The sequence below is a fragment of the Passer domesticus genome, chromosome Z (genome assembly GCF_036417665.1).
Source record: "Passer domesticus isolate bPasDom1 chromosome Z, bPasDom1.hap1, whole genome shotgun sequence".
Taxonomy (NCBI): domain Eukaryota; kingdom Metazoa; phylum Chordata; class Aves; order Passeriformes; family Passeridae; genus Passer; species Passer domesticus.
The window spans coordinates 2,629,606-2,643,247 of NC_087512.1; the positions used below are offsets into that span (position 1 = coordinate 2,629,606).

Here is a 13,642-nt window from a genome sequence, read left to right on the forward strand (position 1 = left end):
GTAGGAGCATGCACTCCTTCCAAATAAACTGTCTATTATAATAATTCCTGTATCATCCATAGCATTGTAGTTCCAAACTCCCAACATGGATTCAATTACAATTAAATTTTATTTCATTTAAATGGGTGGATTTCTGTTCATCCAAGCTTTGGTTCTTTTTTTTTTTAAGGCTTGCTTTTCTACGCAGGTATCAGGGTCTGACACAGCACAAGGAAAAAAGCACCCTTGTGGCATTTCTGGGGATGTTTTAAGGATTAGCAGTGCTTGGCATTACTTAGCTCCAAATACAGCCCTGTGCTAGCAGAAGGGGTACAAAATTACCCCAGACCGCCTGTCTTCTCATCAATCCCACCTCCACCTGTGCAAGAGGTCATGCAAAACCTTTACAGGTGGCATCAAAGCTGATGTAGAGAGCAATGACTTGATGAGGGATGGCCCTGGGGGCTGACACCAGGGAAAGCAGTCACCCACTGCCAATCCTTCTGCACACAAAAAGTCCTGGGAGACCACAGTTCCCTTCCAGTATTAATTACATTATTAATATTAACTACTGAGTCTCTCACATCCTGCCCATGTTTTGCAGACCAGCTTGTGAATGTGGTGCTGCAAGCAATGGACCGAATCCTTCCAGAACAGCTGAGCTTTTCTTTTCTTTCTCTAATCCAGTGCAGTGATGCAACATTATCCTTTCAGACACTCCCTCCCACGGCCGGAGATAAGTGGGATTTGCAGAAGACAGGTGATAGAAAGATAGCAGCCTTTATTTTGACTGCTTTCTGGCAGACAATGCATAAAACATTTCTCAGTAAAAGCATTTCACTTACCACCTGGGTTGAGGATGTGCTTCTGGGGAAGTGGTGCATCCGAGGTGTGGCCAGGTAATGCTGATAGGGCTGGGGCACCGGCCGGACCTGGAACTGGGCGTGAGTCAGCCCCGCGTCGACGCTGAGGTCCCTGTGGGCACCACGGGGGAGACGTGGCTCTGAGTGCCTGGCTGTGCCCAGGGACTGCAGCACACCAGACCGCGCTCACAGGGTAACCTCCCTGCTGAGCTCTGGGCTGCTCCTCAGCCTGGGGAGACTTGGGGTGGCTTGGCTTGGAAGGGAGTTTCCTCCAGTCTGGGGAATCGCCCACCAGGCCAGCATGAAGGAGTGAGGGGTTGTTTCTATGCCAGGGAGCATTTCAGTTATTCGGGGTCAAGAATCAGATAATTTCAGAGCAAAAGCATTTTGGTGGCTCAAAAGGATATCCAGGCTCAGCAACTCAACTTGATCAGATCAGGACCTTCCTGTGCTGCCAGTGGTGTGGCCTATTACAGTTGAGTGTTTTGCAGGAATACAGTTAATTACTCAAGGGACTCATAAATGAACCATTTTGGTAGCTAGATGGGCACTCTCTGTGGGCTTTTCTGATGTGTCTGTGCTCTCCTTATAGGTCTCCCAGCCCAGATCGTGGCAGGACTTGAGGGATTAAAGGACACTGTGCCTTGCTTGAATCCAGCCTCAGGGTGGTGAGGGTTTGAGGTGTGAGGGTGGTGAGGCCCCAGCACAGGGTGCCCAGAGAAGCTGTGGCTGCCCCTGGATCCATGGAAGTGTCCAAAGCCAGGCTGGACAGGGCTTGGAGCACGTTGGGAGAGTGGAAGGTGTCTCTGCCCATGGCAGGGAGTGGAACAAGATGTTTTTTGAGGTCCTATCCAACCCAAACCATTCCGGAATTCTATGATTCTATGAACTCCAGGACTGTGATTTGTACAAAAAATATTTTAAGATTTTAAGAAATGTCTGGGTAATTCTGTTGGAGGAAAGGGTGAAACAAAGCTAGAGGGCCAACACCAATGGAGCAAGACATCCCTGGTGGCCCTGCTTGCCTGAACACAGCCTGGCCCAGGCGAGCAGAGACAGAGCTCAGCTTAGTGAATCTGAGCACTGTTATCCTCCACAAAACTAACCCAACTCAATCCCTGGACTTATCATAACCAAGATGCCATCAAACATCACAGCTCTGCTCAATCCAACACACAGAGACAAACTACAACCCCACCACTACCACACCATGTGGAGGGACTGGGAGGGGGCCTATGCAGCATCTCCATCTCTAATCCAGTTAGCTGATCCCCATTCCCTCCAGCCTAAGAGTCACTCAGCAAACAAGTGCTTTGAACATCATTCACTTTATCATCATTACAAAATCTGTTATTCTAGTAACAATTGTCTTCACATTTCCCAAAGAAAAGCTAATTAGAGAGCAAGGGTGGTTTCCCATTTCATCCTCCAATTTCTCCTCCCCTTCAGAGAGGACAGCAGCAGCGTGTACCACACCTTCTTGGGAGCAGCCCAGATGTGTCCTCCAGCAGCTGTGAAACTGCTTTCACTAACCAGAAGATGGGGACCTGAAGGGACATTGGATGCAGAAATCCTTCATCCACAATAAACTGTGCACCAGGCAGCAGCACCAGTGCTCTAGAGCTCCCTAATACCTGCACCAAGCTGGATGCAATGATCCTCATGGGTCCCTTCCAGCTCAGGATATTCTGTAGTTCTATGATTGTAAGTTGAGGCCAGGAGAGGGACTACCTTTTCTGGCCCTGTGTTTAGACAGACAAAACCTGGAAGAGGATGAAACACAGCAGGCAACTGGCAGGAGCACAGCCAGGGTGAGAATCCACAGGTCTTGGCACTTTCCAGCTCCTGTGTCCCAATTTTGGATATTTATCCAATATCTTAAGGTTGTTCCCAGGTTCATGGAGTGGTCAATTGTAAATCAAGAGGCTTTGGGTCCATTCCCAGCCCTGCCACCTTCTTGATGCATGACCTTGATCCACTTCCTCTCTGCCTTCCCATGTTCCCTGTCTATGAAATAGACATGTGGTAAATGTGGTAATTCATGGGGTGCTTTGAGATCAAGGAATGAGAACGTCTCTCAAAGGTGAATGGTCATTATTAAATTGCATTAATAACTGCAGTAACAGGACCGCAGAACTCTTTGTGCATCTAGACTTAAAATCAGATGTTGAGGTTCCTGAGGTGATGCTTTGGGGTTACAGATGTGTCCAAAGAAAAACAGAGCATGGAACAGTGTTTTTCCAGGGTTTGGGGGTGAAGAAGCAGAGCACACTTGCTGAAGGAGAATGGAACTTAACCATCACTTTCTAGCCCATGCTGCAGGAACAAGTGTACAGCATCTTGGTGCTCAGGTGCGAGGTCCAAGAGCCGTGATGCTCGTGGTAAATGGGCTGCTAACAGCCAAGGAGTGAAGGACAAGACACCAGATAAAACAGGTAGGATGGTCATCACTGCATGTGTGAGCAGAAGATGATTTAAGGAACCAAATGGGAGTTTGTTTATTCTTCACCAGAAGATTTCAGTTGGGGCTGGGCTGTCTGAGACAGCCTCAGATCTTTCTTCCATCCCCATTTCCACCTCCTGTGGCAGCGCCCACCACCTACAGCCTCTGAGAAAACACTGCTGCTGCTGCTGCTGCTCATCCGGGGGTAACACATTAGAGGGGAGCTTTCATATTTGTCACTGGGCGAAACTGTACATGTGCCCCAAGGGAAAGTGAGTCACCCAAACATATGCTCACCATGCATGGTTTCTGTCACCCCCACTCCTTGGGTTTTATAAGGCTATGGAGCAACAGAGGGGAAAAAGGAGGGAGGGGGAAGGCACTTAGTGATGCTTTATCAGATACTTCTAATGATCATAATTAAGCACTCTGAGCTGAAAGAGAGGCAGAAAGAATCGCTCTATCCAGATGGCACATGAACTGCTTTGCAAACCAATCCGAAAAATGTCATCCTGACCACATTCAGCCCACGGGAGTGCCAATAATGGGAACACCTGAGAGGAAAATTGCAGAAGGATGTGGTCATATTTTAGATTGTGTATTATGCACTGAAGGGGGGAAAAAAGCAACAACTCTGGGTTAAAAGGACTTTTCATTTGCAGAGTGGAGTGCTCAGATGTTAGGAAATGCCATCATTAAGACTTCCTGTGCCATTTTATTCCAGTCCTCTTGTGCAAATACATGCGATTGTCTTTAATTACAAGTTCACATGCTATTTTTTCCATTCACTGCACAGAATGGACTTTGCTCAGCTTACAAGCAGCTACTCAGAAGAATGTTTTTATTTTCTTATTCTTTTGACCAGGTTACCATACTTTTTTAACTGTTCAAGGGCTCTCAACCTGCTCTGAAAATGAAATGAACAATTTCCTGCAAAGCTTTTCCAGGGTATTAAACACTACAGTTGGAGAATGATGAACAAATCTCCATTCATACTACCCTGCATGGCAGGGTAACATGGTGCTCCCTAATTTGGACCACAGAAAATATTATGGCCACTGGGTTTTGAGTGCCTGAAGGACAGCAAAGAGTCTAGTTCAGGCAAACTGTGGTCTACAGGATAAAAACCTTCTCTGTGCCCTACAGCACAAAGAGCAACTTGGGAGAATTAATGCTTGACTTCACTGTTAATCTGTAGGTGAAGAGATATGAGCAACAGCAATGGAGTGTGCCTAAAGGGGGGGCAAGAGCTGGGGAAGGCTCTGGAGCACAAATTCGATGAAGAGCAACTCAGGGAGCTGGGAAGGGGCTCAGCCTTGAAAAAAGGAGGCTCAGGGGGGACTTTGTGGCTCTGCACAGCTCCTGACAGGAAGGGACAGCCGGGGGGGGGGAACAGGATCTGCCCCCAGGGTACAAGGAGGAGAGGGAATGGCCTCAAGTTCTGCCAGGGGAAGTTTAGATTGCCTATTAGGGAAAATTTCTTCATCCAAGGAGCTGTCCAGTCCGGGAACAGCTGCCCAGGGCAGTGCTGGAGTCCCCATTCCTGGAGGGATTTAAAAGCCATGTGGATGTGACACTTGAGGACGTGGGTCATTGGCAACCTTGGCTGTGCTGGGTAATGGTTGGTCTTCATGGTCTTAGAAGGCTTTTCCAACCTAAATGATTCAATGATCCATTTATATAGGAGGCTTTCACACTCTCACAGACCTCTCAGAGATGAGTTTTCCCATTGCACATTCCCCACACTGTAACCACTGAGCTGGCTCATTAGCTTTCATCAAAGCCCTGATCCCTGGTGGCATTCCCCAAAACTCACAGCTTTCCCAGGACTTTTTAAGCACCTCATTGGATGCAGCAGTGAAATGGGGATCACTTACCAGTCCGTGCCCTCTGCCAGGTACCTGGGCTGGGGGCCCATGGGTTGTGGGGTCTGCAGTTGGTGGCTGAAGTCGAAGCTGGGGTGTAGGCGGTGAGGCTGGACAGACATGCGCTCTTGGGCCCGCCTGCAGGGAGGAGAGCAGCAACAGCGAGGGTCAGACACTCCTGGGCACTGGAATTCCTGCCAAAAACCCATGGGCAAACCCCAAAGGCTGGGCTTGAGGACAAGTGTCCAAAGATGAGCACTCCAGGCAGGTGTAAGGGGTGATGGGAAGAGGAAGACAGGGCTGTCGTTCCCTCACAGCCATCACGTGGCAATCCACTCTCAGGCCCTGTGGCACCCACATATGCTCAGTTTGCAGGAGATGCTCTTTGCTGGCAACGTGCAGAGAAGAAGGGGAAACCAAACAACTTCTCAGCAGCTTTGTGCAGTTTGCACTATTTTCTCTTTTGCTGCAGTCAGCCCCATGAACAACACACAAAGTAAAACGTGTCCCTGCTCCAGCCGTGATCCATCATCCTAAAGAAGCTGCAGGTTGTCTCGTCTCCCGTGCAGTCCATAAACCCCTGGGGAACCTCATTCATAACCAGATTACTCACGAGTGACTGAAAGCAGAATTTACTCCCACTGGCCTTTGCCAACATTTCTTTGGATGATGGACAGGCCAGGCTGGGTTCCAGGTCCTTCTTCCTCTGCTCTGCTGCCATTGCAGGCAGAGAAAAGAAAGTGCTAGAAAATACAGCAAGGTTTTTCTAGGGATTTGAGTCTCATGATTATTGCTTATTTGAACTACTCAGGGGAAGTGCGTGTGCTGCTGGATCAGTGTCCACATTTGGCAAGAGACGAGGATGCACAAGCAGGATTTGCATTACAGACAGGCTCCTACCCTTTGCTTCCTGACCAGTGGAACCATCACAAAGAAAATATTCAGGAGCAAATGGAGCAGGGGACTGCCAGGTGAATAACTTTTCATGCAGCCTCAGTTCAGAGGCTTCACTCTCAAAGGCATAACCCATATTTGCAATACTGGGACCGCTTGCCCCACACCTGTAAGGGTTCTGACATCCTGCTCCACTGCAGCTTTCAGAGACAAGCATTGGGACTGGGCAAGAGGTTCCTGTCTTCTTCCACACCACAGCCCACTTGCAAATACAACACTGACAGCATTTACCAAAGCAGGTTCTGCATGGAATTGTGCTCTGTGCTTTTATTTTAATTCAGCTTATGACTAAGAGATAAACACTTGTATCATCAATTTCTCAGCCTGGAACATACTTGCTACCCAATTATTAGCTAATCATTAAATACACCTAAAATCCAGTTTATGCATAACAAAACAATGATGAGAAGAACACACAATTTTCAGACAGAAAGGACATGGAAAGAAAGGGTTTTCTATCCGTAGCATTCTTTCCAAATGAAGCATCATTGCAAAGTCTCATCCTCTGATTCTTGATCCATGGGTACAACCCACAAATAGCTTCCATATGTTTCCAAAAAAAATCACTCCTCTCTCAAGAAACACAATCAAGACAAGGCCAGGCATCCATTTCCATCTCTGCTGAGTTACAGCAATTCTCTCTGCACTTGTCAGCTCAGTGTGGATTTAGGATGCTCTCTGTGACAGAGTGTGCTGCAGGTCAGTGGCATCATTCCCTCACAGAGACAGAAAGCCTACCAAACCCTGAGCAGCACGACCTCCATGTGTACAACCTGATGAGGCAGGTGGGCATGCACAGGTTTGAAACTGCAGCTAGGAGGATGTAGCTCAAACACACAGAGATGGGAAAGGCCCCCGGCAACACCACCATGATTCTCCTGGGAGGGACAGTAATGAGACACACCAGACGGGGATCCCCACAGGAAGGGCACACCTTCAGGTGCAGCCTGCCCTGCAGCCTCCCTTCTGATGGACGCATTTTCAGCACACACAGGCGAGCCCAAGAAGAAAACCCAACCCCGCCAGCGCGGCTGCGTCTCCACAGGCGACGTGAGCTTGGCGCGGCCTCTCCACATCCTTTGGGAAGAGCGGGATGCCCTTACCTGGGGTGGGGCATGAGCCGGCGGTGCTGTGCCTCGAGGAGCTGCTGCTGGAGGAGGTATTGCTGGTGTAGCGCCTGAGGTAGGAAGGAGGGCCCGGCGACGTCCTGGAAGGGCAGGGCGGGCACGGGCGGCAGGGGCTGGTGCAGGCCGCCGCTGTGCTGGTGCGCGGGGGCCATGTGGGGAGCCAGCCCCGGCTGCGGCTGCACCGCGTGAGGCAGGGCGAAGTCCGCGGAGAGCTGAGGCTGGGGACCCAGGTGGAAATGCCGGCAGGAGGTAGCATGGGGATGCTGAGACCTTTGAAAGGGAGCACCTGGAAGAGAAGAGCACAGCGGTCATGGAGGCCGGAGGAGGGAAGGGCAGAGCAGCGCCGTGGCGGCCCACCCAGGGAAAGGGTTGGGCTCTTACTCTCCACTTGCAGGAGGTTTGTAAAAAAACACAAGTAAAAGGGAACGAGTTAAAGCTGATTACAAGAAAAAGTGCTGGTTTTGACTAATGGTATTTCTTATCCAAGAAAACATTGGAGCCAAAACATAGATTTGGGTTCAAAGTCCTGTTTTGGCTCCAAGTTGAAGTGTATACTGAAGAAAACTGCTTTGAGCTTGTTTTGGCTTTCCTATCTTAAACAGAAAAGAACAAAAGTCTCAACAGAGACTTTGGAGATAGAAAGAGGAGTGATGGTTGTAAACAAAAAGAGAGGAGATTCACCTCGGTTAGGAGGAATACAATTTTTGTGCTGAGGGTGGTGAGGTCCTGGCACAGATTGCCCAAAAAAGACATGGATGCATCCTCCTTGGAAGTGTTTGAGGCCAAGTTGGATGAAGTTTGGAGTAACTTTGTCTAGTGAGAGATGTCCCTGCATGGCAGTGGGGTTGGACTGGATGACCTTTAAAGGTCCTTTCCAATCCTAACCATTCTGTGATGTAGACTTGAACACTCTAGAAAAGGAAATAACCAGAAAAACCTATTTTCTAAAATATTTGGGGTTTGTATATTATCTCACAGAAGTTTTGAATCTTTTCCCTAAATTGCAGAGTTTTCTTGCAAGTAATTTCTTTGCCTCTCTAAAACAGTCTCATAGGCAAGGAAATAATCTCTGCTCTAAAAAACTGCCTCAGACTGACTTCATGATGTGAGGGAGACAACTTCCTCCTCTGAGAGCAGGGATGAAGGCCCTGTGTTTTCTGAGATCCTTCATGAGCTGCATGCAGGGAGAGAGCAGCTGCTGGAAACACAACATGGACTGCTATGAGATCAGTCATGAAGCTGATGAGAATGAGGAAGAAATGAGGTGTGAAAGATATCCATAGTGGAGGCGTTGTGCAGAACATCTGGCACTGGCTTGCACCTTGCTCAAGATCCTCGCTTGGACAGGCCCTTGGCCCAGTCCAGCCTGTTAATTCCTACATTCCTGGAGCATTTACAGGCATCATGCAAAACTTCTGGCTCTTTAAGTGGGGAAAGAGTCAATTCAGAAATGAAGGAGGGGCTGGAGTGAGGCTATTAGAGATGCCTCTTTGCTGAGGACCAGCCCCAGGATGGGACACCTGCCTTTTTACAGTGTTTTGAACACCCCTTCTTCTTCTTTCTGCTTTAATCTTTGTGAATGGTACAAAACATCCTGGAACAAAGCACCAAGAGAAACTATCTCATCCCAAAGCACAAGCATGTACATCATGCCTTCTTCACCCAGATCCCTTCTGCTCACATCTCCCTGGCAGGCAGGGCCAGTCCATCACAGCGGCTGAGGGAGTCCTGAGCAAGCCAGATGCCAGCAGGAGAAACAACAGGAGAGGGCCTACCAGAAATGGATGGTTTGCAAAACTGTGCATAATTACACACAGCGTCTCTTAAATGCAAACTAATCCTCCACAGTGCCCCTCAGAGAGAGAGCAGGTTACACAATATGTGCCACCCACAGCAGTGCTTCTTGAGGTGATAATTTCCCCTGCTGTCAGATAACAGCATGATTCGACCACGATATTAATTAAAACCAGAGGTGGTGGGATCAGACCTGCTGCTCCTCAATGACAGAGCTGCAAAGCCTGGCCAAAGAGCCATTCATATACCCTGTTCCCCTGCAGGTTGCATTTGTTCCTGACAGCCTGGCCCAAATTCACCACAAAGAGGTAAAGGCTGCATAATGAAGTGGAGACCCTGCACTTCCCTGGCCCATTGCTGAAGGGAGCTGTGAGGAGAAGCCTCTTGGCTGCTGTGAGTGCCAGGGAACTCATGGTGAATTGCTCAGCCTCTGATGGCCGTGTGCTGTCCCAGTGGAGAGCTGCTGCAGCAGGTCACGGGCGAGCCATTGTGCACCCCCAGGCCTGGAAACAAGGTGTGGGAGTAGGTAAAAGTGCTAAACCCTCTGCACACACCAACACTGCAGCCTGTGCCACCACACTGAGGTTCAGCTGTATTCCAGACAAAAATGTCTTAGGGTGACAGCAGACAGTGAAGCTCAGGGAGACTCCCCCACATTTCCTGGGACACATTCTCTAGTACATAAGTAAAGCAGAGAAAGCCTGTCTCTCATCTCCTGTGACTCTCTTGTCTCTCAAAGCATAGTGTAACCTCAGCCAGTGATTTCCAGCTTCTACTAAGTCGTGGGAACCCTTAATTCAGTTAAATGTCTGGAGGGACTTTGATGCCAGAGCCATGGTGAGCTGGAGAGCACCAGGTGGGCAGATCTGCTGGTCATGTTTTTTATTTGGATTTTGCTCCTGATACAAAGACAGTCCTTGAGAAGAACTCAGTCATACACTTTCCCAAGGTCCAGAACACACAAACTGTATCTATAGTATGTGTGCAGGAAGATACACAGAGTTAATGTGTCTGAAAGCAAAACCTAACTAATTTTGTTTTGGTACAGAGTCAATTAGCACTTATCTTTAGGAACTAATTAATTAAATAAAGTATTTTTCAGTATTTTTTGCTAGTACCTACTGGTGCAGTGGTGCATTTCTCTTCACAGGAATAACACCATCAAGATGTGACCGAGACCATATGATTAAATAAAACCCATCAATTTGTCTTAACATAACACATTACCCTATGTAGTAATTGTTCATTCTCTTCAACTAATCCAATTGCTGATGAGGATTTTAACAGCAAAGCAAAGACTTTGGGGAATACTTCAGCAATTCTATGCTTATTAGCAGTTATCCAATTACACTGCTGGCATAACCAAGCCAGTCTGCAAAACAAAGAGCCAGTCCTCACTAAGCAGGGTGCTGGTGAGCCCCAGAAAACCCTGGCAAACAAAAAACAGCTCAAAACAAAACACTACATTTTTAACTTAGTTATTTTTGAGTTTACCTTCTCCTGCTCATTGCATCTAGGTGCAAAGGACCCTGGTGGGGATTGCTTTCCTAGTGCACATTTTGGTCTCACATACACAAGGTAAGTGCAGTGTCACCCTACAACTTGAGCTGAGCATCCTTGTCCAGGTAACTCACCACAATCAACAGCAAAAGCAGGCACTCATCCCTTTGAATTCCACAGAGGTTCACACATTAGCAGTGTCAGAGAATCAGAGGATTGGTAAGGTTGGAGAAGTTCTCTAAGATCAGCGAGTTCATTAACCCAGAGTCATCGTGTCCAACACTTGCCCCCAGGTGCCACATTCACATGACTGTTGAACACTTCCAGAAGTAGGGACTTCACCACTTCCCTGAATGCCTCCTCCAAAGCCAGACCACATTTTCTGTGAAAAAACTTTTCCCAATATTCAACTGAAACCTCTCCTGGAACAGCTTGAGGCCATTTCCTCTAATCCTATTCCTTGTTCCCTGGGAGCAGCGCCCAACCCCCACCTGGCTGCTCTCTGCTTTCAGGGAGTTGTGGAGAGCCAGAAGGTCTATTAGTGATTACCTTGCTGGTCTTCTCCCTCTTTTCCAAGCCACAACTGTGGTCCTAGATCACGTTTGCATTGACACCAACAACCACAAACATTCCCCATAAGATACTTCAAGAAAATTGAATTCACGGATTTAATCTGCTTTTTGCCTAGATAGCAATGTCTGCCACAGCAGACACTAATCCATGACTAAAACTGAGTCCTGATACCACATTCCAGCTTTTGTTTTCACCCCCCACTACAAGGGCAGAGCTGACACTTTCATTAGCCAAGCTTTGGGGACACATCCACAGCAAAGACAATGAGGATGCAAAGTCTGTCTATCATGCTCCAGAGCCACTAACTGCATCCTCCACGATCCTAGTTCCCCATCACCTGTCCAGGGGTGCCCACATGAAGGCAATGTTGCTCTGGGATCAGCAAGGCAGAGATTTTCTTTCAGCTTAATGAACTCAAGTTTTGGTCATCATACCATAGAATTCTCCTCCTCTACTGGGATACTTTGATTTTGCAGGAAGAGAGATTAGCCACATCTTGGATGTTTTTATGGCTTACCCTCCATGTTCTCCTTACTCCTCCAGCCCAAGACACAATTACAAAATCCCAGATTAAAGGTTGGAAGGACCGCTGACCAATCCTCCTACTTAGGCAGAGTCCTTAGGACACATTACTCAGGATTTTGTCCAGCATTGTAATACCCCCAGGGAAGGTTTTCATGGAAGTCCACAGAGGCAATACAGTCCTCACCAGCCTTAGAGAGACTTTTGACCCAAGGCCAACCTGGAAACACCTTTTGCTGTGCCCAGCCTGCTGGCTGGGATGAGAGGGCCAGCCCCTGTGTGAGGCTCATTGGTGCCTTGAGTAATTCCAGTTGCTCCTGTCTGGAGCTGTGGAGAATTGATTTACCTGGGATCACTGTCAGGCTGCCCACCAGCCAAAAACCATTTTGTTGTCCTGATGATGTTTCTTTTCATTTAAATGCTGTTGCTGTAGCAGATGATGACAGCTCAGAGCAACATCAGATCAGCAGCTCTGAGATGAACGATGCATCACATCTGTGTCAGCAAAGCAGGTGATTTGCTCCAGTTTTGGGCAGTTTTCCTTTCCCAGGTTGAGGCCAAATGTCCTCAAAATGCCCCCAGATGCCCACACACCCACCTAAGCTCCCAGCCTGGACAACCCTTGTTACCTTATGCTCAGCTAAGCCACAGAGATAGCTAATGCCTGAATCTAGACAATCCAGCTCTAAAAGGTGCTTTGCAAGCCTCAAAATTTGTGATAACACATGGAGACCAAGACAGGATCTACTGCTGAAATGAATCATGTCTTGGGCAAGCCAGGCTATCTGTGGGGTGGGAAAGAGAGCTAGGTGGTTCTCTGGCATAACTGGGGACAAGTCTGATCCAAAAGAGGCTGTGGCATTTTGTGATGGTGTAGGGCCACATGGCCAGGAATGTCTTTGGGTGACCACCAACGACATCTCCCTGCCTTGTGTAATGCTCTGCTGGTTGCTGCTTCCAGTCCCCCTCAGCTTCTTTGATCAAATCCTAAAGCCAAGTTCAGCACCAGGGATCAGCAGGTGGAGGACCAGTACTTGGGTGATTCCTGACAGGCCATGAGTGTGGTTCAGTGGCTGCCCCAGCTGGCCTCTGCTGCTGTGAAGCTGCAGCTTCACTCTGTGATGCTGAAAACCTGCTATGGAGCTGGGTCTGTGTGACACCCCACTGCTCTGGGCCTCTGCAGCCTGCAATACACCCCACAGACACTCAGTTCTGCAATCACAAAATCACACAATAACAGAATGGTTTGGGCTGGAAGAGGTCTTTGATCTAGTCCCAGTCCCCTGCCATGGACAGGGAGATCTTCCATCATCCCAGTTGGTTCCAAGCTCTGTCCAACCTGGCCTTGGACACTGCCAGGAATGGGGCCCCCACAGCTTCTCTGTGCAACCTGTGCCAGGGCCTCACCACCCTCACAGGAAAGAATTTTTTCCTAATATCTAATCTAAATCTATTTGCTTTCAATTTGAAGCTATTCCCACTCGTCCTGTCACACCAGGGTCTCGCCCCATCTTTCTTGTAGGTTCCCTTCAAGAGCTGGAAGGGAATGAGGTCACAATGAGGTCATTCAAAGCCTTCTCATTTTCAGGCTGAACAATCCCAATTCTCTCAGCCTTTACTTATAGCAGAGATGGTCCATCTTTATCAGATAATCTTGGTGGCTTTCTCTGGACTGGCTCCAACAAGTCCCTGTGCTGGGGACGCCAGAGCTGGAGACAGCTCTCACCTGAGTGTGGCAGAGAGGCACAATCAGATCCTTGATGCCACGGTCTCACAGAATAATTTAGCACCATAGAATACAATAACAGAATCCTTTGGGTTGGAAGAGCCCTCTCAGATCATCAAGTCCAACCCAGCAGAGCCAATCCCCCTGCTAAACCACATCCCCACCCTGCACTGTGAAGACAATCCTCCACAAGCCCCTGGGGAACACTGCTGAACAACAATTTACGAAGCACCCAAAACACTTAACTGGAAGCTGGCATTACAGGCTTCAAGCTCAGACTGAGGAAGATACAAATT

At 48.3% G+C, this 13,642-nt stretch overlaps 1 protein-coding gene across 2 annotated transcripts in view; it reads right to left on the reverse strand.

The window, feature by feature from the left end:
* The window catches only part of ARK2C (arkadia (RNF111) C-terminal like ring finger ubiquitin ligase 2C), a 54,847-nt gene that overhangs the window by 8,209 nt on the left and 32,996 nt on the right, over nucleotides 1-13,642 (reverse strand). For both annotated transcript variants that reach the window (XM_064402816.1, XM_064402815.1), the window contains exons 2-4: nucleotides 7,208-7,517; nucleotides 5,163-5,288; nucleotides 825-954 (exon numbers count right to left, since the gene is read on the reverse strand). In XM_064402816.1, coding sequence (XP_064258886.1) covers nucleotides 825-954; nucleotides 5,163-5,288; nucleotides 7,208-7,517 — 566 coding nt within the window. The remainder of the gene's footprint in view (nucleotides 1-824; nucleotides 955-5,162; nucleotides 5,289-7,207; nucleotides 7,518-13,642) is intronic.